General features: G+C 33.5%; 1 protein-coding gene across 2 annotated transcripts in view; it reads left to right on the top strand.

Annotated features, from left to right (window-relative positions):
• The window catches only part of LOC102800521 (N-acetylglucosamine-1-phosphotransferase subunits alpha/beta-like), a 43,586-nt gene that overhangs the window by 5,851 nt on the left and 13,043 nt on the right, over positions 1-24,692 (top strand). For both annotated transcript variants that reach the window (XM_085499781.1, XM_085499780.1), the window contains exons 2-18: positions 3,423-3,508; positions 10,290-10,454; positions 10,698-10,897; positions 12,590-12,657; positions 13,754-13,885; positions 14,630-14,707; positions 16,402-16,473; positions 18,625-18,675; positions 19,444-19,575; positions 20,402-20,572; positions 21,405-21,528; positions 21,744-21,812; positions 22,241-22,296; positions 23,033-23,147; positions 23,343-23,548; positions 23,754-23,944; positions 24,429-24,556. In XM_085499781.1, the coding sequence (XP_085355907.1) occupies positions 3,423-3,508; positions 10,290-10,454; positions 10,698-10,897; positions 12,590-12,657; positions 13,754-13,885; positions 14,630-14,707; positions 16,402-16,473; positions 18,625-18,675; positions 19,444-19,575; positions 20,402-20,572; positions 21,405-21,528; positions 21,744-21,812; positions 22,241-22,296; positions 23,033-23,147; positions 23,343-23,548; positions 23,754-23,944; positions 24,429-24,556 (2,044 nt within the window). The remainder of the gene's footprint in view (positions 1-3,422; positions 3,509-10,289; positions 10,455-10,697; positions 10,898-12,589; positions 12,658-13,753; positions 13,886-14,629; positions 14,708-16,401; positions 16,474-18,624; positions 18,676-19,443; positions 19,576-20,401; positions 20,573-21,404; positions 21,529-21,743; positions 21,813-22,240; positions 22,297-23,032; positions 23,148-23,342; positions 23,549-23,753; positions 23,945-24,428; positions 24,557-24,692) is intronic.

Below are 24,692 nucleotides of genomic sequence, written 5' to 3'. Positions count from 1 at the left end.
TTGGCAATCCGCTCCATTCAATAAACAAACAATATGTTTTCGGCTGTTGGCTGTGAAGCTAATGTCGACTTATAACGAAAACCGGGTCTCCATATACGTTAACAAAGAGCATTCAGTCTTCCAATGTCACTTCACTTTATTACTAGTGTGTCTTTTGCTGTTATTGTTATTATATCCACACAAGTTGACCGTTGAACCTTTATCCTAGATTTCGATAAGATGACAAATTTGGCAAATGTATTTTCTAGATTCTTTGATTAAAGCAGCATTTACAATTGAGTCAAAGTTGCATTGGAACTTGCATTGATACAGTGTAACAATGTCAGCACTGGAGGTCTCTCTCTCTTGTGCACAGCATATCCAAAATAAAAAACATGATCATTTGAACACTGTTATTACAAGTCTGGTATGAAGTGATACATTTGGCATGAAAGTATACAAAAATCATTTTTTTTTATTGGCATCCAACTATAGTGAAGGTACGACTTGCCTACCAAATATGAACAACATTGGCCCAGCCAAAAATATCACAGAAGAGTTAAAAAGTTGTTCCCAGTGAAAAGTTACTCCAACTTTGAGGTAAAATTTCCCAGTAATAAAAAATATTAACTTTGTGCCCACACTCAAGTTGAGTAGAATGAGCTATGTTCGAGGCGTTTAATCCTAGATTTGTAGTTGGTGCGAAGTTTTTTAGCCTTTGCTATGGCAACGATGGGCCAGAAATTTTGATTTTACCACTCAACTAGAGTGAAGGTGTGACCTGCCTGGAAACTCTCTATGAAATTATATGTCAATTTTTTGTCAATTCGCTTTGAACCCTCTTAAACGATCTGTCTTTTATGTTGGTGTCAGTGTTACCTTATATTCAAATTTCTTCATGCTGGCGTAACAAGTTAACCCCGACTTTTTTCTCACTCTGGTGTAACTTTATGTGAACATAAAGGCACAATGCTGTATCAGTAGTACACACACTTTTATGTACAAGACAGGTGTATATGTATGTATAGTTGTAGCGCGTAACATTTTAATGAACAGGCACGCAATAATTGCAGTTTTTTTTTTTTCATGTGCGCTTTAAATAGAGCTAATTCGGTATCTGTACTTTCAAAAGTCACCAAGGCAAACTCGTCATAAAGCCACACGCATGTTTTGTTGCTAATCTCAGTAGTAAACAGTTGTGAGTTTATTTTAGGATTATTTTTTGCCTAGTTTTTTTTTTTTTTTTTTTTTTCATTGTGTGCTTTCTATTGATAAATAAAAAAAAACGTGTGCAAACACGGTATATTCATCTCACACCTGTATGATTTGTCGACTTGGACAAAAGCACTGTTTAAATGTAATCTACCAGCTTTCTATCGCTTCAATTAAACTGTACTGTAACTCCTACAGTGTAACCCTTGTAGTAGTACATTGTATTTATAATTATAAGCCTTTTAAGACTTCAAAAGTCCAAGAAAACAAAATTGTATGGTTCCTACCCTGTTTTTTTATTGCCTAACCCTAAATTTTTTTGGCCATATTTCAGAAAATTTATTTTATAGATTTTCTAAACTTCACAAAACTGGGTAATGTAATCAACTTCAAACATGATTTATGATACCGATATTTGCAAAAGCAGTTCCCATATGCAAAAAAACAAACAAATAAAAAACAGTTATAAACAAGAAAATATAGATAAATAAAAAAAAATCTCTACCAATTCTATTCTATTCTATTCTATTCTATTTTATTCTATTCTATTCTATTCTATTCTATTCTATTCTATTCTATTCTATTCTATTCTATTCTATTTTACAAGCATTCCTCCCAAAATATCAAATGTGAGGTGATAGTTTGTGCTGTTTAATTTTCAACTTCCTCACTAAAACTGCATGGTTTTCTGTTTGATTACTCATTTTCAGTCGACCGTGGGATACCAGCTGGAAAATGGCGAGTACGTAAAATACACAGTTGTCAATTTGTGACCATAAACAGTTGTAAGAACAACTCTGAAACTCACTGTAATTAAAGTTTTTAACATGCGTGGTGATAACAAATCCATTTTTTAGGTCTATTTTTAATTTAGCTTATTGTGAAATTTTCTGAATTAAAAACCAATCATGGGGTGTATGCAAATCAAGAGCGTAACCGTATAACACCATGTCAATATTTGTCATTTCAAATGAAAACCCATATAATTGTTTTTCTATTTTTTTTCAAAAAGGTTGATCAATACTTGTAGCCAATAAGATATATTTTCATTTGACGAAATATCATCAAAAAAATTCGAGAAAAATACATAAAAATATGCTGATTATATTGACTAAATTTTGGCGGGAAGATTATGGTGCCCTAAGAATCACCATAAATAAACTACAAAATTTAAAACTCGTGAATATTTTTCATTTTAGTTATAAACATGTATGTAGATTAAAAGGTCATTTATGACGCAGACACTGTAGTACAAAGTTCACCTGATTTTATACACAAGTGCTTTCTGCCTAATCCTCGAAAATATGGAGAATACCGTATCATGTTGTATATCATTGGCCATAAACCAAATTTAGGATCAATGATAAAAACATACTGATATGTAATTTGTAATCCACGGTAGTTCTGCAGCCACATAATAAAACAAATTGTCCTTTATTTCAATGGAAATATATATATCTGATGGTATCTTTACTTTATCAATGAATATTGGTACAATATATCAATGTACGACACATAGACGAGAAAAAGGGCATCTCATGTGTTAGGGTGAGACTTCCTCAAAATATTCGTAAAATATGGATAAAAAACAAATTATTTTAACAGAAATTTTGACAACATAGAATGAATTAAATAAAAATGTGCATTGTACCTTGTTCATACGTTTTGCTCATTTTAAAAAAGGAAATTTTAAAACCTGATTTGAAGTTATGTTATACACAAAGGTTTTTGCAGAAATGTTTCTATGTACGAATGAAAAAATGACATGTCCTTCATTTCATTACTGTGGAATACTTTATTTTCGCTGGAATTAATTTTCGCTGAAAAGGTTTTTTGGGCGTTTTGCTTGGAATATATTTTCTCTGATTTTTGATGTGTTTAATGTTAAATATAGGAAAAAAAGTATATTCGCTGGATTTTATTTTCACGGAATCATCCCTTCAGCAAAAATAGCAAAAATAAATTCCAAGCAAAAATAAAGTATTCTACAGTATTTGGGAAATAGTAACAAGTCTTGACAGAATTTGTTGCAACACTGTCTTCCATTTAATCGAAAATCAATGTATTTTAAAATTCAGAACTATTGCTAGTTGAATCAGTTTCCATAGAAACATTTTTATTTTAGTCACGAATTAATCCTATCAACATGTGTCATGGCTGTGAAATTAAAAATGTTATAAAGAACAAGAGTCGGCATGATTGGGTTTAACCATGTCTCTTTTCATTTACAGGTTGCTATGGAGTGGAGCAAAGTACAATATGAAGTTATTTTTAGTATATATTCCGATAATCTAGTCTCCAGGTCATTTCAAGACAGGTTGGTAGTAATAATAATAATAATACTGAACAAACTGTTTTACAAGGTTAAAGCATGTACACTTGGTGAACACATACTTGGACATTTAGTTACTCGTAAGGTAAAACAAATATTTTTGGTCAGCATACATGTATCTGATTTTATTAAATGATTGTGTGGTTACATTGTAAATGCAAAAACATTCAGTGAATACATTAGATGAACGTTTATTAGTCCCCGTTCGGATGTAGTCCGAAAACGGGGACTTATGGTTTTGCCCGTGCGTCCGTGGTCACCTGTATCTCGAACATGCATGGACCGATTAAGTTCAAACTTCACTCATACATCACATATTATATGGGACATATGCACATGCATTTTTTTCATGATCCGATTTACGATAGCCGAATAGCGGCCATTTTAAGGCCGAAAATGCATCAAAATCGCATTTTTTCATCATTCCGGACCCGGATCTCAGTTATGCATGGACGGATTTTGTTCAAATTTGGTACATACATTAAACATAATAGGACCTTGATGCACGTCATTTTTTTGGGGGGATCGGGTTTGAAATGGCCGACTGGCGTCCATTTTGTTTTAAAGAATTCAGTTCTGGATCCGTATCTGAGACATGTCTGGATTGATCAAGTTCAAACTTCACACACACAAGGTATATCATGTCACAAATATGTATGTGCATTTGTTTCATGATCTCATTAACGATAGCCAAATGGCGGCTGCTTTAAGGCCAAAAATGCATTGAAATTGCACATTTTCACCATTCTGGACCCGGATCTCAGTTATGCATGGACGGATTTTGTTCAAATTTGGTACATACATTAAACATAATAGGACCTTGATGCACGTCATTTTTTTTTCCCGGATCAAGTTCGAAATGGCTGACTGGCGGCCATTTTGTTTTAAAAAATTCAGTTCTGGATCCGTATCTGAGACATGTCTGGATTGATCGAGTTCAAACTTCACACACACAAGGTACATCATGTAACAAATATGTATGTGCATTTGTTTCATGATCCCATTAACGTTAGCCAAATGGTGGCTGCTTGAAGGCCAAAAATGCATTGAAATCGCACATTTTCTCCATTCCGGACCCAGATCTCAGTTATGCATGGACGGATTTTGTTCAAATTTGGTACATACATTAAACATAATAGGACCTTGATGCACGTCATTTTTTTTTTCGGATCAAGTTCGAAATGGCTGACTGGCGGCCATTTTGTTTTAAAAAATTCAGTTCTGGATCCGTATCCGAGACATGTCTGGATTGATCGAGTTCAAACTTCACACACACAAGGTACATCATGTAACAAATATGTATGTGCATTTGTTTCATGATCTCATTAACGTTAGCCAAATGGTGGCTGCTTGAAGGCCAAAAATGCATTGAAATCGCACATTTTCTCCATTCCGGACCCAGATCTCAGTTATGCATGGACGGATTTTGTTCAAATTTGGTACATACATTAAACATAATAGGACCTTGATGCACGTCATTTTTTTTTTCGGATCAAGTTCGAAATGGCTGACTGGCGGCCATTTTGTTTTAAAAAATTCAGTTCTGGATCCGTATCCGAGACATGTCTGGATTGATCGAGTTCAAACTTCACACACACAAGGTACATCATGTAACAAATATGTATGTGCATTTGTTTCATGATCTCATTAACGTTAGCCAAATGGTGGCTGCTTGAAGGCCAAAAATGCATTGAAATCGCACATTTTCTCCATTCCGGACCCAGATCTCAGTTATGCATGGACGGATTTTGTTCAAATTTGGTACATACATTAAACATAATAGGACCTTGATGCACGTCATTTTTTTTTTCGGATCAAGTTCGAAATGGCTGACTGGCGGCCATTTTGTTTTAAAAAATTCAGTTCTGGATCCGTATCCGAGACATGTCTGGATTGATCGAGTTCAAACTTCAGACAGACAAGGTACATCATGTCACAAATATGTATGTGCATTTGTTTCATGATCCGCTTAACAATAGCTGAATGATGGCCATTTTAAGGCCGAAAATGCATCAAAGTCACGGATTTTCACAATTCCGGAACCGGATCTCAGTCATGCATGGATGGATTTTGTTCAGATTCAGTGCATATATTAAACATAATATAAGCTTGATGCACACATATTTTTCTTCGGATCAACTTCAAAATGGCCGACTGGCGGCCATTTTGTTTTAAAGAATTTAGTTTTCGGTCCATATCTCGGACATGCCTGGACAGATCAAGTTCAAACTACACACACATACACAACCTGTACATATGCAGATGCATTTTGGTCATAATCCAATTTAAGATTGTCGACTGGCAATCATTTTAATGTTGAAAAATCATCAAAATCGTGCATTTTCACCTTTCCAGAAATGGATCTCGGCCTTGCATTGGGAGATTTTCATGCACATCATTTTGTTTTTTGAATCTGGTTTAAAATGGCCAGCCGGTGACCATTTTGTTTTACTAAATATAGTTCCGGATCCATTTCTCAGGCATGCCTGGACTGATCAAGTTCAAGTGTCATACATACATCATACATGTTGTACACACATGATCTGATTTAAGATGGGTGTGTAACATCCACCAAAGGTAAAAAATTCGTCAAAATTGCACATATTTACCATGGGTGAATTTAGTTCACACTTCATGCATACATTGTACATTATACATTATGGTACCTTGAATCACGTTGTTTTGTTTTCCAAATCGGGTTTTAACTGAATACAGTTCAGCATCCATATCTCGGGCATGCCTGAACCGATCAAGACCACACTTCACACACATCATACAATGTGTTGCACATATGCAGGTGCATTTCGGATCAGACCACTGAAAGTGGTCTGAGATTTCGGTCATGATCTGCTTTGAATGTATATGTCACTCAAATATGAACAGAACGGGGACGTGTCATTGACAATGACTTGTTAGACATAACTTGATGAACATCTACAATGTATCTGAGTTAACAGATTGTCTGCTCTTTTCTCCACTGATTTTGATATGTCTGGAGGCTTTCAGTAGACAATGTGTTAAAATGCAATGCAAAACACTTTTCATTAGATGGACATTCGGTTAAACACATAACCACTTTATAGAGGGCACATACTAGATTCATTAGATGAACATTTGGTTAAACACATAACCACTTTATAGAGGGCACATACTTGATTCATTAGATGAATATTTGGTTAAACACATAACCACTTAGAGGACACATATTTGATTCATTAGATGAACATTTGGTTAAACACATACACTTTAAAGAGGGCATATACTTGATTCATTAGATGAACATTCGGTTAAACACATACACTTTAAAGAGGGCATATACTTGATTCATTAGATGAACATTCGGTTAAACACATAACCACTTTATAGAGGGCACATACTAGATTCATTAGATGAACATTCGGTTAAACACATAACCACTTTATAGAGGGCACATACTTGATTCATTAGATGAACATTCGGTTAAACACATACACTTTAAAGAGGGCATATACTTGATTCATTAGATGAACATTCGGTTAAACACATAACCACTTTATAGAGGGCACATACTAGATTCATTAGATGAACATTCGGTTAAACACATAACCACTTTATAGAGGGCACATACTAGATTCATTAGATGAACATTCGGTTAAACACATAACTACTTTATATAGGGCACATACTAGATTCATTAGATGAACATTTGGTTAAACACATAACCACTTTATAGAGGGCACATACTAGATTCATTAGATGAACATTTGATTAAACACATAACCACTTTATAGAGGGCACATACTAGATTCATTAGATGAACATTTGGTTAAACACATAACCACTTTATAGAGGGCACATACTTGATTCATTAGATGAACATTTGGTTAAACACATAACCACGTTATAGAGGGCACATACTAGATTCATTAGATGAACATTTGGTTAAACACATAACCACTTTATAGAGGGCACATACTAGATTCATTAGATGAACATTTGGTTAAACACATAACCACTTTATAGAGGGCACATACTAGATTCATTAGATGAACATTTGGTTAAACACATAACCACTTAGAGGGCACATACTTGATTCATTAGATGAACATTTGGTTAAACACATAACCACTTTATAGAGGGCACATACTAGATTCATTAGATGAACATTTGGTTAAACGCATAACCACTTTGTAGAGGACACATACTAGATTCATTAGATGAACATTCGGTTAAACACAACCACTTTATAGAGGGCACATACTAGATTCATTAGATGAACATTTGGTTAAACACAACCACTTTATATAGGGCACATACTAGATTCATTAGATGAACATTCGGTTAAACACATAACCACTTTATAGAGGGCACATACTAGATTCATTAGATGAACATTCGGTTAAACACATAACCACTTAGAGGGCACATACTAGATTCATTAGATGAACATTCGGTTAAACACATAACCACTTAGAGGGCACATACTTGATTCATTAGATGAACTTTTGGTTAAACACATAACCACTTTATAGAGGGCACATACTAGATTCATTAGATGAACATTTGATTAAACACATAACCACTTTATAGAGGGCACATACTAGATTCATTAGATGAACATTTGGTTAAACACATAACCACTTTATAGAGGGCACATACTTGATTCATTAGATGAACTTTTGGTTAAACACATACACTTTAAAGAGGGCACATACTTGATTCATTAGATGAACATTCGGTTAAACACATACACTTTAAAGAGGGCATATACTTGATTCATTAGATGAACATTCGGTTAAACACATAACCACTTTATAGAGGGCACATACTAGATTCATTAGATGAACATTTGGTTAAACACATAACCACTTTATAGAGGGCACATACTAGATTCATTAGATGAACATTTGATTAAACACATAACCACTTTATAGAGGGCACATACTAGATTCATTAGATGAACATTTGGTTAAACACATAACCACTTTATAGAGGGCACATACTTGATTCATTAGATGAACATTTGGTTAAACACATAACCACTTTATAGAGGGCACATACTAGATTCATTAGATGAACATTTGGTTAAACACATAACCACTTTATAGAGGGCACATACTAGATTCATTAGATGAACATTTTGTTAAACACATAACCACTTTATAGAGGGCACATACTAGATTCATTAGATGAACATTTGGTTAAACGCATAACCACTTTGTAGAGGACACATACTAGATTCATTAGATGAACATTCGGTTAAACACAACCACTTTATAGAGGGCACATACTAGATTCATTAGATGAACATTTGGTTAAACACAACCACTTTATAGAGGGCACATACTAGATTCATTAGATGAACATTTGGTTAAACACATAACCACTTTATAGAGGGCACATACTAGATTCATTAGATGAACATTTGATTAAACACATAACCACTTTATAGAGGGCACATACTAGATTCATTAGATGAACATTTGGTTAAACACATAACCACTTTATAGAGGGCACATACTTGATTCATTAGATGAACATTCGGTTAAACACATAACCACTTTATAGAGGGCACATACTAGATTCATTAGATGAACATTTGGTTAAACACATAACCACTTTATAGAGGGCACATACTAGATTCATTAGATGAACATTTGATTAAACACATAACCACTTTATAGAGGGCACATACTAGATTCATTAGATGAACATTTGGTTAAACACATAACCACTTTATAGAGGGCACATACTTGATTCATTAGATGAACATTTGGTTAAACACATAACCACTTTATAGAGGGCACATACTAGATTCATTAGATGAACATTTGGTTAAACACATAACCACTTTATAGAGGGCACATACTAGATTCATTAGATGAACATTTTGTTAAACACATAACCACTTTATAGAGGGCACATACTAGATTCATTAGATGAACATTTGGTTAAACGCATAACCACTTTGTAGAGGACACATACTAGATTCATTAGATGAACATTCGGTTAAACACAACCACTTTATAGAGGGCACATACTAGATTCATTAGATGAACATTTGGTTAAACACAACCACTTTATAGAGGGCACATACTAGATTCATTAGATGAACATTCGGTTAAACACATAACCACTTAGAGGGCACATACTAGATTCATTAGATGAACATTTGGTTAAACACATAACCACTTTATAGAGGGCACATACTTGATTCATTAGATGAACATTTGGTTAAACACATAACCACTTAGAGGGCACATACTTGATTCATTAGATGAACATTTGGTTAAACACATAACCACTTTATAGAGGGCACATACTTGATTCATTAGATGAACATTTGGTTAAACACATAACCACTTTATAGAGGGCACATACTAGATTCATTAGATGAACATTTGGTTAAACACATAACCACTTTATAGAGGGCACATACTTGAATCATTAGATGAACATTTGGTTAAACAAATAACCACTTTATATAGATGGCACATACTTGATTCATTATATGAACATTTGGTAGAACACATACAAATTAAAAATAAGCCATATTTTTATAATTCAGTATAATTCTAATTTTTTTAGGTTTATATGTGCTTTTATTTGATACAAGCTTCTGACAGTGTAAATATGGTATATACAATTCATCAAAGATGTATCACATTACTTGCCATCACTACACCATCTGTGTCACACTCTGAATGACATGAGTTAAATACACGATATAAAACACATTGAAAGGAAGTGGCCTAACCTTATACATTGTACATATTGTTGATTTCAGAATGTGTTTACCAGTTCCAATAGATGTAGTGTACACATGGGTGAATGGGAGCGACCCAAAACTTTTACTAGATTTAAAAAGATTTAAATCGGAGTATGAAAAGCAGGGAAACAAAACTAAGGAGCATTCAGAAGATGGACTTTATATCGACGGAAACCAGACAAAGTAAGTGTGCAAACAGTAGTATTCAACATAGTCTGCATTATCAGTTGGTGTAAAAGATAGAAGTGTGGCACTGATTAGTAAGTGAGATAAAATATTCATAATATTACCCTTTTCACCACTTGACCACCACCACGTCTGGCTCAACTCAACAAGGCAGTTGTGGGGGGGGGGGGGGGGTTGAGTTGGCTCATCAATTGATCATCTGTATGAGGAATTTATACATGTTAATTATTTGTATTTCAGACAAATCAAATGCAAATTTAAAGACTGCGTGCCATCCAATTTTCTAGTTCTCAAAACAGTTTTGCCGCAACATGTTACGTTAAAACAGTTGCAAAAAGAGAATGCAGATCTTAGAATGGCTGTCAGAATGTTTAATGTTACCATGTCAACAGAAGATAACAACAATTATACTGTGATACAGTTGCCATGGAAACAAACTGGTAAGTATATATACTTTAACTGCTAACTACCTGTGTCGACGTTTATATTAAAGTTGTTAAAATGTACCAAACCAAGCATTTCTACAATCCCGGAACAAGATCTCGGGTATCCCCTGGATAAATTTTCATCTTGTCAACCCCATTTGTTAATGTCAACATACAGTGGCTATATCACATTGTGATTTGTCATTCTTATAAGGCATTGATGAATTTGCCGTTTATTCAAATTTGTTACTCATTCAAATTACCCATAATTCTCTTTGATTGTAATATTCAAAATTGATTTCACTTTTTATTGACTTATTATTCAAATTTTTTACTCATTCAAATTACCCATAATTCTCTTCGATTGTAATATTCAAAATTGATTTCACTTTTTATTGACTTATTATTCAAATTTGTTACTCATTCAAATTACCCATAATTCTCTTTGATTGTAATATTCAAAATTGATTTCACTTTTTATTGACTTATTATTCAAATTTGTTACTCATTCAAATTACCCATAATTCTCTTCGATTGTAATATTCAAAATTGATTTCACTTTTTATTGACTTATTATTCAAATTTGTTACTCATTCAAATTACCCATAATTCTCTTTGATTGTAATATTCAAAATTTATTTCACTTTTTATTGACTTATTATTCAAATTTGTTACTCATTCAAATTACCCATAATTCTCTTTGACTGTAATATTCAAAATTGATTTCACTTTTTATTGACTTATTATTCAAATTTGTTACTCATTCAAATTACCCATAATTCTCTTTGATTGTAATATTCAAAATTGATTTCACTTTTTATTGACTTATTATTCAAATTTGTTACTCATTCAAATTACCCATAATTCTCTTCGATTGTAATATTCAAAATTGATTTCACTTTTTATTGACTTATTATTTTAAACACTGTTATATTCCTGAGTCTGCTGTATTTGTTTTTCAAAAATACATTTTGCAATGTGTGATCAGAATGTCAAATATATCTTCAAGTCTGGCAAAAAACAATTCAGAGGTGTTGTGATTTGATGTGAATTTTTAGAGAATGTAATCACCAACATAATTTTTCACCCTCATCTTCACAGCTAATGTATGGGGAATTCCTCTGGTATCTAAAAATTATTTAGTACGATTCTTATTAAAAGTAAAATACTTTATTTTCGCTTGGAAACAATTTTTGCTATTTTCACTGAAGGAATGATTCAGTCAAAAATTCAGCGAATATACCTTTTTTCGTAAATTTTACATTCAACTCATCAGAAATCAGTGGAAATAAATTCCATGCAAAACACCCAAAAAATCTTTTCAGCTAAAATAAAGTATTTTACAGTAATTATTAATAAAGTAACTAATGTTATTAACACTGTTGACAAAAAAAGAATGCCACTTCTCTATTGAAACAACAAATATTCAGCAATTTGGAAAAAAAAAGGAAACTTTTGGAATGAATGAATCATATCAACACAGGGCTGTATACTGGTGACTTTTACCAACCAATATATGTCATTACAAACCACAAAGGATTGTGGGTAATCACAGATACTGTGTATCATTATATCGTCAAGAATTTTTACCTGGATGAGGGCACCTGATGTGTTTGTCATCTTAGTTACTATGGCAACAGACAATTTTCTCAACAATCCTAGATTTGTAGTACATTTACATTGAAAGTTGTTATTTGTTCTTTCCAGAAATCGATGTGTTCAACCAGCCAATAACGCTTGAAGGGATGAACCTCACAGTCAGCAAAGGTTTTCTAGTGAGTTCTAATTCTAAAGTATAATTGTGAAATGAATTATTTTTTTTAATAATCATGGCTCAAAAGTGTCATTGTGCAATATTGTAACTGATGATCAAAAAGTCTGTTAATCAAAGAATTTTCTATTTTTTAATTCACAACAACCTTTTCTAAACATATCTGAAATAAGAAAAAATCTAATGTAGTTAAAAGTCTGGTTGCTTTTAATCTTCAGTTATTGGTTAAAGGCCGCTGGCTTACACTCTTCAAACTATATCTGACCAGCAACCTATATACAAATTAGAGCAAATCACATTTGGCAGCTCTTCTCTGATAGGATTTGTTGACCAATTAATGCATGCTTCACTAAATTAAACTAGCTAAATCATTCTAGAAAGTGGACTGTAACACAAGTTGCAATTAGGTGCTGAACCTAGGTGACTTGAACTTGAATTGCATAAGGTGTGTACACCAGCGACCATGAACTAGGCAGTCATATCTATTTAAAGCAACCAAAATCTTTGTGTGCATCAGGGTTTTTTTAGCTTCACTGTCGACTTTGTCGAGTGGAGCTTATCATATGAGTGATTTCTGCTGTCGTCGTCTGTGTCAACTTTTTACTTTTTCGACTTCTTCTTGAAAACTACAATTCGTATTGCTTTGATACTTGGTTTATTTGTATCTTGGGCAGACCTTTCTTAGATTTGTTCATTTCATGATGATATCTTTAAATCTCTGATTTTGATAAATATTTTTGTCATTTTTGGTAAAAAGTGATATTTTCAACTTCTTGTTAAAAACCAATTGTGTGATCGCTTTGATACTATACAGGTACCTCAGGTAGACCTCTCTACTTGCATGGCCGTCTGTTAACCTTTTCACCACCAGACTTTCTGGCCCAAATTTTTCTGCATTTTTTTCTTATATTTCTGAAAATTGAGTAAATTTTATATTTTTACTCAAAAATTGTGGCTATTTTTGCCCTAATCTTCTGAAGGAAAGTGCAGACTATAAACGGGACTATTTTGTGAATTTGTGATGAAAAGAGAAAACTGGTGGTGCAAAGGTTAATTGAATAAACGACTAAAATGTTGTATATTTCCTTTACTATTTCTAGACGACTGATTGGACAGCTCAACACAGTGTTTATCTTGACAACACTATAATTATGACAGGGCTGCCAAAAGACATGGAGGATGACGAGATTTGGAAAGTACTACCAGAAAATTTTAGACAGAATGTAGAATTTGTAAGTATTGCAGTTGTTATAAACCTGGAAGCATTCCATATGAGGCACTCTGTATGCTGCTTCAGTGTTGCATGTGGAGTTGTGGTACCACATATGCCGCTTCAGTTTACGTATGATGTTTCACTGCTGTGCGTAGAGTTTCGGTGGTACATGTGGCATTTCACCACCCCATAACATATGGTGTTTCAGTGACACATATGGTGTTTCGGTGACTTTTTGTGGAACTACTTTATTTGTCGTGTCAGATTGTTGAATTCTACCTGAATCATATAGATATGTTAAAAGTAGTACAGTTTATATAGCTAAAATGGTAAAATAAACAAAATTAAGTTAATGATAATCATTGATGTTTTTGAGTCAATATTATATAAATATCACATGTATCTTCCTACTGTCAAGAAAAATTAAATGATAGATTACAAATGTGGTTGGAAGTATAGCAGGGTTTTTTTGGCTTTCACTGTAAATAAAATTATATCTCTGCATTCTTTTTGTATGAAGTTCTTATTTCTGTTATTGCGTGTGAAAAATCGTTGTACATGTATCATAATATTTGCTGTAATTTGCGAAAGACTTATTGAGTGATAATAAATTTCTTCAATAAACCTTATGAATTTTTCAATACGGGTCAGTGTTCAACATTTTGTCTGCTTACCAGGGTATCTGAAAACCTTGTAAGTGACGGGTTAGATTTGGGGTTCTAACCAGTCTTCTGGTAATAACAGTGTTTGCGTTCTTTTATAGGTTGATTTATATGAAAAGCGTGGTTTAGCGGTCATCAGTTTGACAGACAAACAGGCGGTGCATTCCTTTCTAAGTCAGGTATGTGTATGCACAATTTCTGAGTTATTTTTAGTGCGAAACAGCTTAGAGTTCAGCATTTCATGAGTTGGAAGGGAGGTAATAAATCCTAATTACTTTTTGCCAAACAATGATCAGTTATTCCAAAATCTAAATTTAGTATTATTGGCAGTTTTCAATATACCGTATTTATCCGGGTATAAGCCCAGGGTCTTGAACATGGAAAATTGCCAAAAAGAAGGGGTGGGCGTTTGCCAGGATATCCCCGGCAAAAAAAACGAAAATTTGCGAAAATTGACAACACGCAGTTCGAACTGCGGCAGGGGATAGAACGGCAAATTAAAACATGCAACGGAAATAAATGAACAATATGCAACACTAGAAGTCGAACAAAAATAATGTATTGCTTATAATGTGACAAATAAACCAGAAATAATAAAAATCGACAGTGAGAAATCATTTGAATTAGGATTTTCCCGCCGACAAACACTCCCAATATGCGTGAACTCAAAATGAATTAAAATGTCAGGGGTTAAACTGCGTAAAATGATTTCTGGTCTCGACAAATTACGAATTAACTGTCATACAAGATCAATAATAATTTACAAATTTACACAGTAAAAATTATAAAAATTCATAGCTGTTTGAAAAAACTTCTCAGATCTTTATTTGTACGTTCATTGCCATCTTCGTCAAACTCAAAACCTTCAAAGTCCAAGTCGGCGTCACTTTAGCCGTCGAACAAAATCTTATTCCCGAAGTTCGTCGATATCGTTCCACAATTTGGACTTTTAATCCACGGATTTTGCAGTCTGTCAGCTTGGCACTTTTCATTCATGTCTAATCATAATAAAGAGACAAGAAAAATGGGATTGCTCTGCTGCGATGGCACACGATGATTTTGTTTACAGTCTTGCAATCATCTTTGACCTTTATGCATCTGCTTTACTGATTGGCTAAGAATGACATCACTACTAGTATTTCATCATAAAGGTCAAATCGTGACATTGCTTTTTTATCAGACTCGACACTTATTAATAATGGTGAACGTTATCATTCAGCAAGTTTCGGCGGTTGGAATGTCTCACTATATGGATATCGCGGTGAACTTGAAATAGGAAGTTTTTTTTTATCCAACGACAGAAGAATAGTTTTCATGACGGTGATGAAAGATTCCCGTTGCTACAATTTGTACAAAATATTTTTTTAAGCCAAAATAACGTGATTTCAACCACTCTCCCAGGTATGGGTTGCTACAATATTGCAACATTGTTTTCATTGTTGACTGCGTTAAAGTCGAACGAGTGCGATACTTGCTTAGCGGCTCTCCTTATACGATTTGCCTGAATCGTTTCTAAGGAAACACAAACCACGACATAAGGGCCACGACATATTTCAAAAAGAGAACTACCGTTTCTGCTAAGCTGTCACAGCTATTTTGCGTTCATCCCTTGTTTTACGCAATTAACAATTTTTATAAGTATCACGACAGACTTCAAAAAAGTCAACTGTTAATAGAACCACAGTCAACGAATAGAAAATAGTTTTTTTTTTTTTTGTGTAGAAAAAGACCCCCTGGGCATGTGCCCGGATATGACCTCAACTTCTTTATTGTGCCAAAAGTGGGGGGTGGGCGTTTGTCCAGGCATGGGCTCTTACCCGGATAAGTACGGTATATTTCTAGATTTATAGATACTTGTGATTGTCTTTTCTAGTCTGAGCTTTATTACGGAGAAGACAGTGAAATTAAAGTGACTACTGGTAACCTAGTCTGGCTCATGCATCCGGTAAGTATACTTACACTGTCCACTACGTCTTTTACTTTATTTTCAATGAAGGGTTGATTCAGTGGAAATAAAATCCAGCAAATACCTTTATACCAATTTTCTATATTTTACATTCAACTAATAGCAGTGAAAATAAATTTCATACAAAACAGCCAAAAAGTTTTTTCAGCAAAAATTAATTCCAGCTAAAATTTCACTTGATATCACTTGTCAGTAGAGATGTTGATATTATTGATGCATGGATTGTATTATTTGAACCTATAGTGAGTGGATAGTACAAATTATGGTGCCACAGCTTTACAAACAAATGATATTATTATAGTATTTTATCACATCACATTTTATCAAATTGCCAAAAAATCACAGATATATGCTATTTTTGCTAATTAAACCTAGCATCAAAAATTCTATTTGTAGACATGCATTTGTACCTAGTTGCAGCCACTAATGGTTTTTGATCATCACCAGAATTAATACCCTTTTGAGCACTATATCTTCAAAATAAATCTTTCTGTTGTCATAGTTACGAGTTAGTGTAAATACACCATTTGTTGTTTTTCAGTCTGGTATTATCATACTGTGATAACAACGGCATTTAGCATTTGATTTGTTTTTTTTCTGTGTCCAGTTGGAACATGCATCAAATGATAACATTTCCATTATACACATAAACATGTTATCACCTACATGTAGGTATGTCATTGCACTATGGTGATGTGCATTTTATATATTCTGTACCAGAATTTACACCGTTGGGTTTGCCTCTACTGTAAAAATGTTGGAGCTCAATTCAACATCCATGGAAAACCATTTGAGGGAGATTTTTTATTTAATTGTAATTTTCACCCAGATGTCTTGCCAATCAATTTCAAGTTTTATCAGGAAACTCTTAATGCTTGGATTAGATTAAATAATGCTAAAGATCAGGACCCTGCAGCACGGTGTATAATTTGGATTAACAAAAATATCAAATTAGATGGAATGTCTGTGTACTTTCCGGACATACAACGCATGTGTATTCGCTATATTGCAGATTTGTTAGAACATAAGTCATTTGATAAAACATCTTTCTGGGAAATATAGCACTCTGTCAAAATTACAGTTGTTTAAATTAATGTGTATTTGGGATGCTATACCTTTGGAATGGAAATTGGACTCCCTTGATATTCCCGCTGACCTACAGAGAACTTTGCCGAACTCAATTTGTGCTCAATGTTGATGGAAAAAATACATATTAAAGCTGACTAAATATATACTGGTAATAAAAATTACTTTTTTATGCATAAACAGCCAATTACAAATATCTTCAGGATATCTTGTGAGAGAATTTAATCTGGCATGGTCCAATCTCAAGAAAATAAAATGTTAGTAAAAACATGTACCGGTACTTTGTAAAACTACATGGTGGTGTGTTATTGCAAATAGTAACCATTACATTAACACTCAGGGGTCGAGGCATGAATTATGTTAAATGTTAACAAATTTCTGTCAAATATGAAAAATCCTGAGCTTACTAAGCTAGAAAATTGAGACAGACACGTGTCCATTCACGTTTGGTCCTCATACATTTTTACCGAATGTTAGTGTAGTAGTCCCATCATTTATTGGAAAAAAATTGAGCAATTTCTACATGTACTAGAAACTTGTATTTGGGACTGTATCTACAATTATGATAAATATATAATCCCCCAGTATTCCTCACACTTGTGATGTCATCTTTGTGACTACTCGTATAGCTGTATCTCTCCTCGCCTGCGACTCCAACAAAATATGGTCGCTATATACTGGGAGCCACTCATTCGTTTGTTTGTTTGTTTCACTTGTTTATAATACTGAGAGATTATATTAAATACGAATATCATCGGTGATATTTCATGATAAAAATCACAACTGTTAATGATACGTGTATGTACCACTGCCATGTGAAAAAGTCCCATATCTCGTAATTTTTACAAAAAATAATAGAGAATTTATGTTAATTTACAAACTCTACTCGGCCGGGTTGCAAGCAGACTTGGCTGTAATCGTGTAGTCATAAAATAAGTATATACGTATCTCCCACACTGTATTCCTGTCTTGTCTGGAAAGCGTATGTAAAGTATGTACATTTCGTTTCACTCTAACGTATCTCTGTATTATCTTTATTTGTAGTCTGATCATGATACTCAAGATATGTCAGCCAATAGATTTGAAGATAATGAGGTAAGAATATCAAACTATTAAATAATGTTCACTTTATTTTCCCATGAATCTCAGCATCCATACTATCGTCATTCTTGCTCAAGTCACAACTTTTGCTCAATTTTCGTATTTTTCATTCCAGAATTGAACTTTTCTGTATTTTTATCATTATTATGCCAGGGGTTTATTATTTTGAGTAGCAATGATGACGCTGAATGAACTGTTTGGACTGCTTAATATAGTCTTCATGTGTAATCTATGGGATATTTCAATATTCATTGTTAAGTATTAGAAACACCACAGACACTATGAGTTTAGTAGTAGGTCAGACTAAGTGAAATTTCATGAAGGCCGCATACAAATACAATCATAGCAGTTTACGCAATGCATGTGTAGCTTGTTTACAATTGGCATATAGACAAATGCGCGTGTAGATTTACAATGGGTCACAAGAATGGTATAAATATTAATATTTACCCAATTAGTGGGTTTTTAAATAACGCAGTGTGACACTCATTAACATTTGGGGGGGGGGGGTGCGTCTAATATTAGTGACAGCCAACTATTAGTATCTCGTACAAATACTTCCGCCACACTAGAGGTTAATTCCCTTGCTTGGAAGATACCGTTATGTAAAGATATTTAATGTACATTCAGAAATACTCCATTATTGCAGCTGATGTGTTTGAAAGCACACTGTCACAATGATCATTGACTTTCAAGTTTAAATGCTCTTCAATCATGCCATACAGCTGTGATGATTTCTTCTATTTTTTTTTTTTTTTTTAGGAATTACGATACTCTATTCGGTCGATAGAGAGGTATGCTCCGTGGGTCAGGCACGTTTTTATAGTGACTAACGGCCAGATACCCTCATGGTTAAATTTAGATAATCCAAAGTTAACCATCGTTACACATGAAGTAAGTTGAAAAAACATGTTACAGTTATTTCACAAATTTGGTGTCAGGAAATGTGATTTCATCCTAAAAACCAACTTGTATTTTGCTAAAAAAATAATTGAAATTGTATTTCGTAGATTGTTCAATTCCTACTCTATGAGAAAATGTTATCATTATAGTTCTTAGATGAAATACTGCCAAACAAAATATTACTTTATTATTTGTTAAAAATAAAGGAATAAATTATATAGCCACCAGAGGGCAGCATTCAACATCTGCATGATTTATCACTTTGTGTTTATTCCAAACTAGTCGGTCTTCCACAACTTTTACATCAAGGACTAAATTCAATGACAATAATAAATATTTTTTCACAATTAGATACCCGTAGAATTCTCACACAAGGTTTGCTAAAAAAATGTCATTAGCTGAAGCAGGGTTTGAAATACCCTGGTGCACACTGCACTATGCACATAGATTATTAACTAGTGCAAGTAAACTCAAAACATAATGTGCACGCTGTGCATGTAGAAATTAACACAACATTTTCTCATATTCATTAACCGGAATTAAGTTCAACCAACATTGTAAGACAACTAAAACAAAACCCTATTCTTTCGTGATCGCATCAATCGAGAACCCGTAAATTTTATTAAAACTTTAAAAGTGGTGCATTTAAAAGTTAGTGCAGGTAAATTTCAAATTCAAAATGCGCACTGTGCATTGCAGGGAAAAAATTCTATTTCAATCCCTGTGAAGGGAACGACGATCAGAGTTGGTGTGTGTGAAAAAAAGTTCATAATAAATACAAGAATAATTCTTGAGTTTAATTTTTTGATTGTTGCAGGAAATCTTTTCCAACAAAAGTCATTTACCAACTTTTGGATCACCAGCGATCGAAAGTCATTTACATCAAATTCCCGGTCTCTCTCAGAAGTTCATTTACCTCAATGATGATGTAATGTTTGGCAAAGAAGTGTGGCCTGATGATTTCTACACGCATTCTAATGGACAAAAGGTAAAGTAGACCATCACCTTGAACTTGAAAATAATCATCCTATTTGAGGGTACATGCCAAATGGAAATGTAAAGTATATTAAAAAAACCTGGATCTAGTTGTAGATCCACTTATGTGATCAAATTTACACTAATCCTATTGAATTGTCAGAATTGCTCTGTACATACTTTCATGTAAAAAAATGTAAATACATTTTAGACTGTAAACAAAAGTCTGCACATACTCAACAATTTGTTTAAATAACTAAGTTTAGTGACGTGAAGCTAGGCGATTAAATGCCGTACGCGAGCACTGCTTTGAGTCGCGCATGCAGTACGTGTTTACTTTGATTTGACGTAGTATTTACCTTGCTGTTTATTCGGTGATATTTGCTTACTTTACTTTCTATATCAGCAGCAACTATGAGTTTATAAGTAGATAATTATTTGTTATAATCTTACAACATCTGGAGCAATCTCAATTTTTCTGTCCATGGTAATATCTGTTTATTTCGATCCAAAATACCTTGATAGTGATGTGTGATGAATATTTCACTTCACAGAGCACAGTTGAATGTTTGGAATAGTTGCATGAACATGAATGAGAAAAAATTGTGTTTTTATATTCAGAAACTCGAAAAGAATGTAATACACGCTTTGTGAATAGCAAAGTCAGTAGCAAAAAAAGGCTAAGACGTAACCAATCAGTTTTTTCATAGACTCACATTTGCATAATCTGGGAAATTCTTGCCACATAATAATTTTTTTTTTTATTCCAAATTGCCAGATTAAGGAAAATATTAAAAAGTATGTCTCTGTGAAAGTGTTACATTTACTGTGTCTTCATTTATTAGGTGTACCTGACGTGGCCAGTACCAAACTGTAATGACGGCTGTCCATCGTCTTGGATTAAAGATGGCTACTGTGACAAATCGTGTAATATATCCGAGTGTGAATGGGATGGCGGGGATTGCGACGGTGAGTGTTTTCATGTATCTGCTGTATTTGTTATTGTCCGATGAAACTGTTTTTGCGTCTTTTATTCAAATAAAATCTTTGCGTATTCTGGTAACTATCGATAAATCAATGAGAATGCTGACAAAATAAGATAACAACATGGTGATGTCAAAAATATTCTAGTTATTATATATTGTTGTATGATTCTCAAAATTGGTTGCATTTTGTTTTATTAGGTGTGGAGCCTGGTGGTCAGTATGGAGACCTAGGTTGGGGATTTGATACGGGCGGCGGCCCATCAAAAAGTAAGTCATACTCTCAGGAATCTGTGACTCGAGATCAATAGAAGCAAAATCTATAAATATTCATAGCCATAGCCATTTTTAGAGAGAAGGTCAAAAATACCCAATAATTGTATATTATAAATAATATCATGTTGTCCCATATCATATCTTTGACATCATCTACTTGTGTTGAAACAAACAAACAAACAATCAATAACTTTTCTTTGTTTGAGATATTAGGCAATTTTACTAAAAACAAAGTTAAAATAACTTTCACCATAGAGGGCGTAATATGCTGCAATTTCATGTGCGGCAACTACCTATTCTTTGTTCTAAAGTATGTCATCGCAATGCCTCCACTACCCATTATCCCTTATTTTCCGTGGTTCACCATGTCCGTGAGAAATGCCCTTTTGTAAATATATGCCAATTATATATTTATTTTTCAGTGTACTGTGCTTCCGGTTGTGCTAATGGTTGGGTCGCTGATAGATACTGTGATCAGGTACTTATGTTGCATGACTTCGTGAAATATCCTCAAAATTGTTGCAATTTAAATGTAATCGGGTTATAAAATTAATTAACAGTCTAATTAATATCAATTTAATTCAAGTAAATTTGGTGTCAAACCAAATTCAAAGCTGCAACAGTTGTAGCCATTCATGGACTATGCTAGTTTTTCAGTAGTAAAATAATCTGTATTTGCAAATTCAAATTTTCCCATCACTAACCAATCACAGTGCAATGATTCACTTCAAAATTCAATTTGAAATTTACTTCTGATACGCTTCAAAACATACACTGGCAAAATAATCAACAAGACTTGTATTTTGGAACTATGATTTGAATATGAGTGCCTGTCGTGAAAACAATGAAGACCAGTACAGATTACAGATTGTCAATTTCAACAAGTAAATTGATTGGTTCCCTGTAATGAGAGAGAGGCACACTGATTGGAGCATTTTTAAGCAAATGAATTCAACAATGTAAGCATATTTACTGCAGTAGCCATCAGGTACCACAAAACCGATGGAGTGTGATGACATCATTTTATAAATACCATAATTTTTTTTGTATGACATAAATGATTTTACATTTCAAAGGCTAATAAAATGTAGAAATCAATACAGATTTAAATAATGCAGTTATTTATAATTTCATGTACCGAGGTATTATTTTTTTTATGCAAAATTTACTGTCATTTCAGTTCACATTAATAATTTTTCACACTTTCGTTACAGTCTTGTAATGTTGCAGACTGCGGTTTTGACTCTGGTGATTGCGGTGTTTCGGGCGTGCGTCAGTTATTCTCAGTGGATATTGACAGACACACGTCACATACAACGTTACCCAAAGGTATGAAGAGTATTGTCTTATTTATAACAGTCTGGCCATATATGAAAATAATTTGCATAATTTTCCCATAATCCAATGCGAGCGAAACCTATATGCATGACAAGAATAAGATCTTCGTGGCAAATACAATCTTTTGAATTATCATGTTTATTGTGATTTCACTTTTCAGAAATTGTTATTTCTTTTGTTGTCTAGGTCTGCAGGTCGTCTATTTCAACGTTACCCCAGTTTTTGGCGGTGGTTCCATCACAGATGCTAAATATGACAATAATGCTGTTGTCCGTGCTGCGACAGTCACAAATAAATTCAAATTTATCAGTTTATTACTTTATCCTGATTTTAATTCAACTGAGCTCACATTCTATGTACATGGCATAGACTCGAACAAGGAAGACACCAAGGTAAGACCTAACAGTCATGAGGCTGGTGAAGAGGAATTTAATAAAACTTTCAAGAAGTCTCTGAATTTATTTAAAGATAATTTGTTGAGTATGAATAGCATTTGAGAAATGAAATTTTAGTACCTTACTGGAACAACAAATTTTGAAATAAAAAAAGAAGTAATGATCAAGGTTTCATTGGTTTTGCTATGTTTTCTTCATTAAGATTACATTTAATGTGACTGTAAACACTAATCCGCCAAGTGGATCGTTTGTGACAGCAGAGGAGAAAAAGAAGTTTAAACTACAGCTGGCAAAATCACGAACTAGCTCAAATGAAGTAGATAGCACAACACGAAAGACGTCAAGAGAAGATGAGAATGTGATAATATTCGAGGAGATACCTCCAGAGAAGAGGTGAGGAGAGTATAGTATCCTGTGAAATACTTTATTTTAGCTGGAAATAATTTTTGCTCAAAAGAATTTTTTTTAAAATTTTATTATCGCAGATTTTTGATAAGTTGAATGCAAAATATAGGATAAAAGGGTATTGTGACTGATTGACCTCGTCAGCAAAAATGGCGAAAATAAATTCTTATTATGTGAAATTCACAGATTTTACAGTTTTAATTTTATTACATGGATTTCACATCTCAAAGAAAATAGCAAAAAAATGAGTACCCAATTCACGATACGCAGTGCACTGCCATTGACTTATTAATAGTGTTTTTTTCTCAGGAAAACTGAAACCACAATACTGATTGTATTGTCATGAGAATTTTTTGTGATATGAGACAAATACTGACATTTCATATTTTATGAATGACATCTTATTTTTTTTTTTTCATTTTAAAACAGAATAAAGTTTAATAAATACCTCATTGTTTTATTTCATTGACAGGGCGCCTAAAATTGGAATGAAATCTGAAGAGCTGGGTGTAGAAATTGGGGACTTGGAAGAAACACTGAAGTCACTTCCTGGGGAAGTGTCTCTAGTTTTAGAAGAACTTTATGAGCAAGTAGAAGAAGGTTAGTGTCCAAAACCTTTTGACTGTTAAAATGTGTTTCTACGGTATACCGCTTGTACTGTCAGAGTAGAGTCATTCATGGCTGCCAATATTTACATTTTCAACATAGATTTGTTTGATGCCACATACGTTGCAAA

Source organism: Saccoglossus kowalevskii, chromosome 1, assembly GCF_978046115.1.
Source record: "Saccoglossus kowalevskii chromosome 1, keSacKowa6.1, whole genome shotgun sequence".
Taxonomy (NCBI): domain Eukaryota; kingdom Metazoa; phylum Hemichordata; class Enteropneusta; family Harrimaniidae; genus Saccoglossus; species Saccoglossus kowalevskii.
The sequence above is the reverse complement of the archived record's forward strand: the minus strand, read 5'-3'. Positions and strand labels throughout refer to the sequence as shown.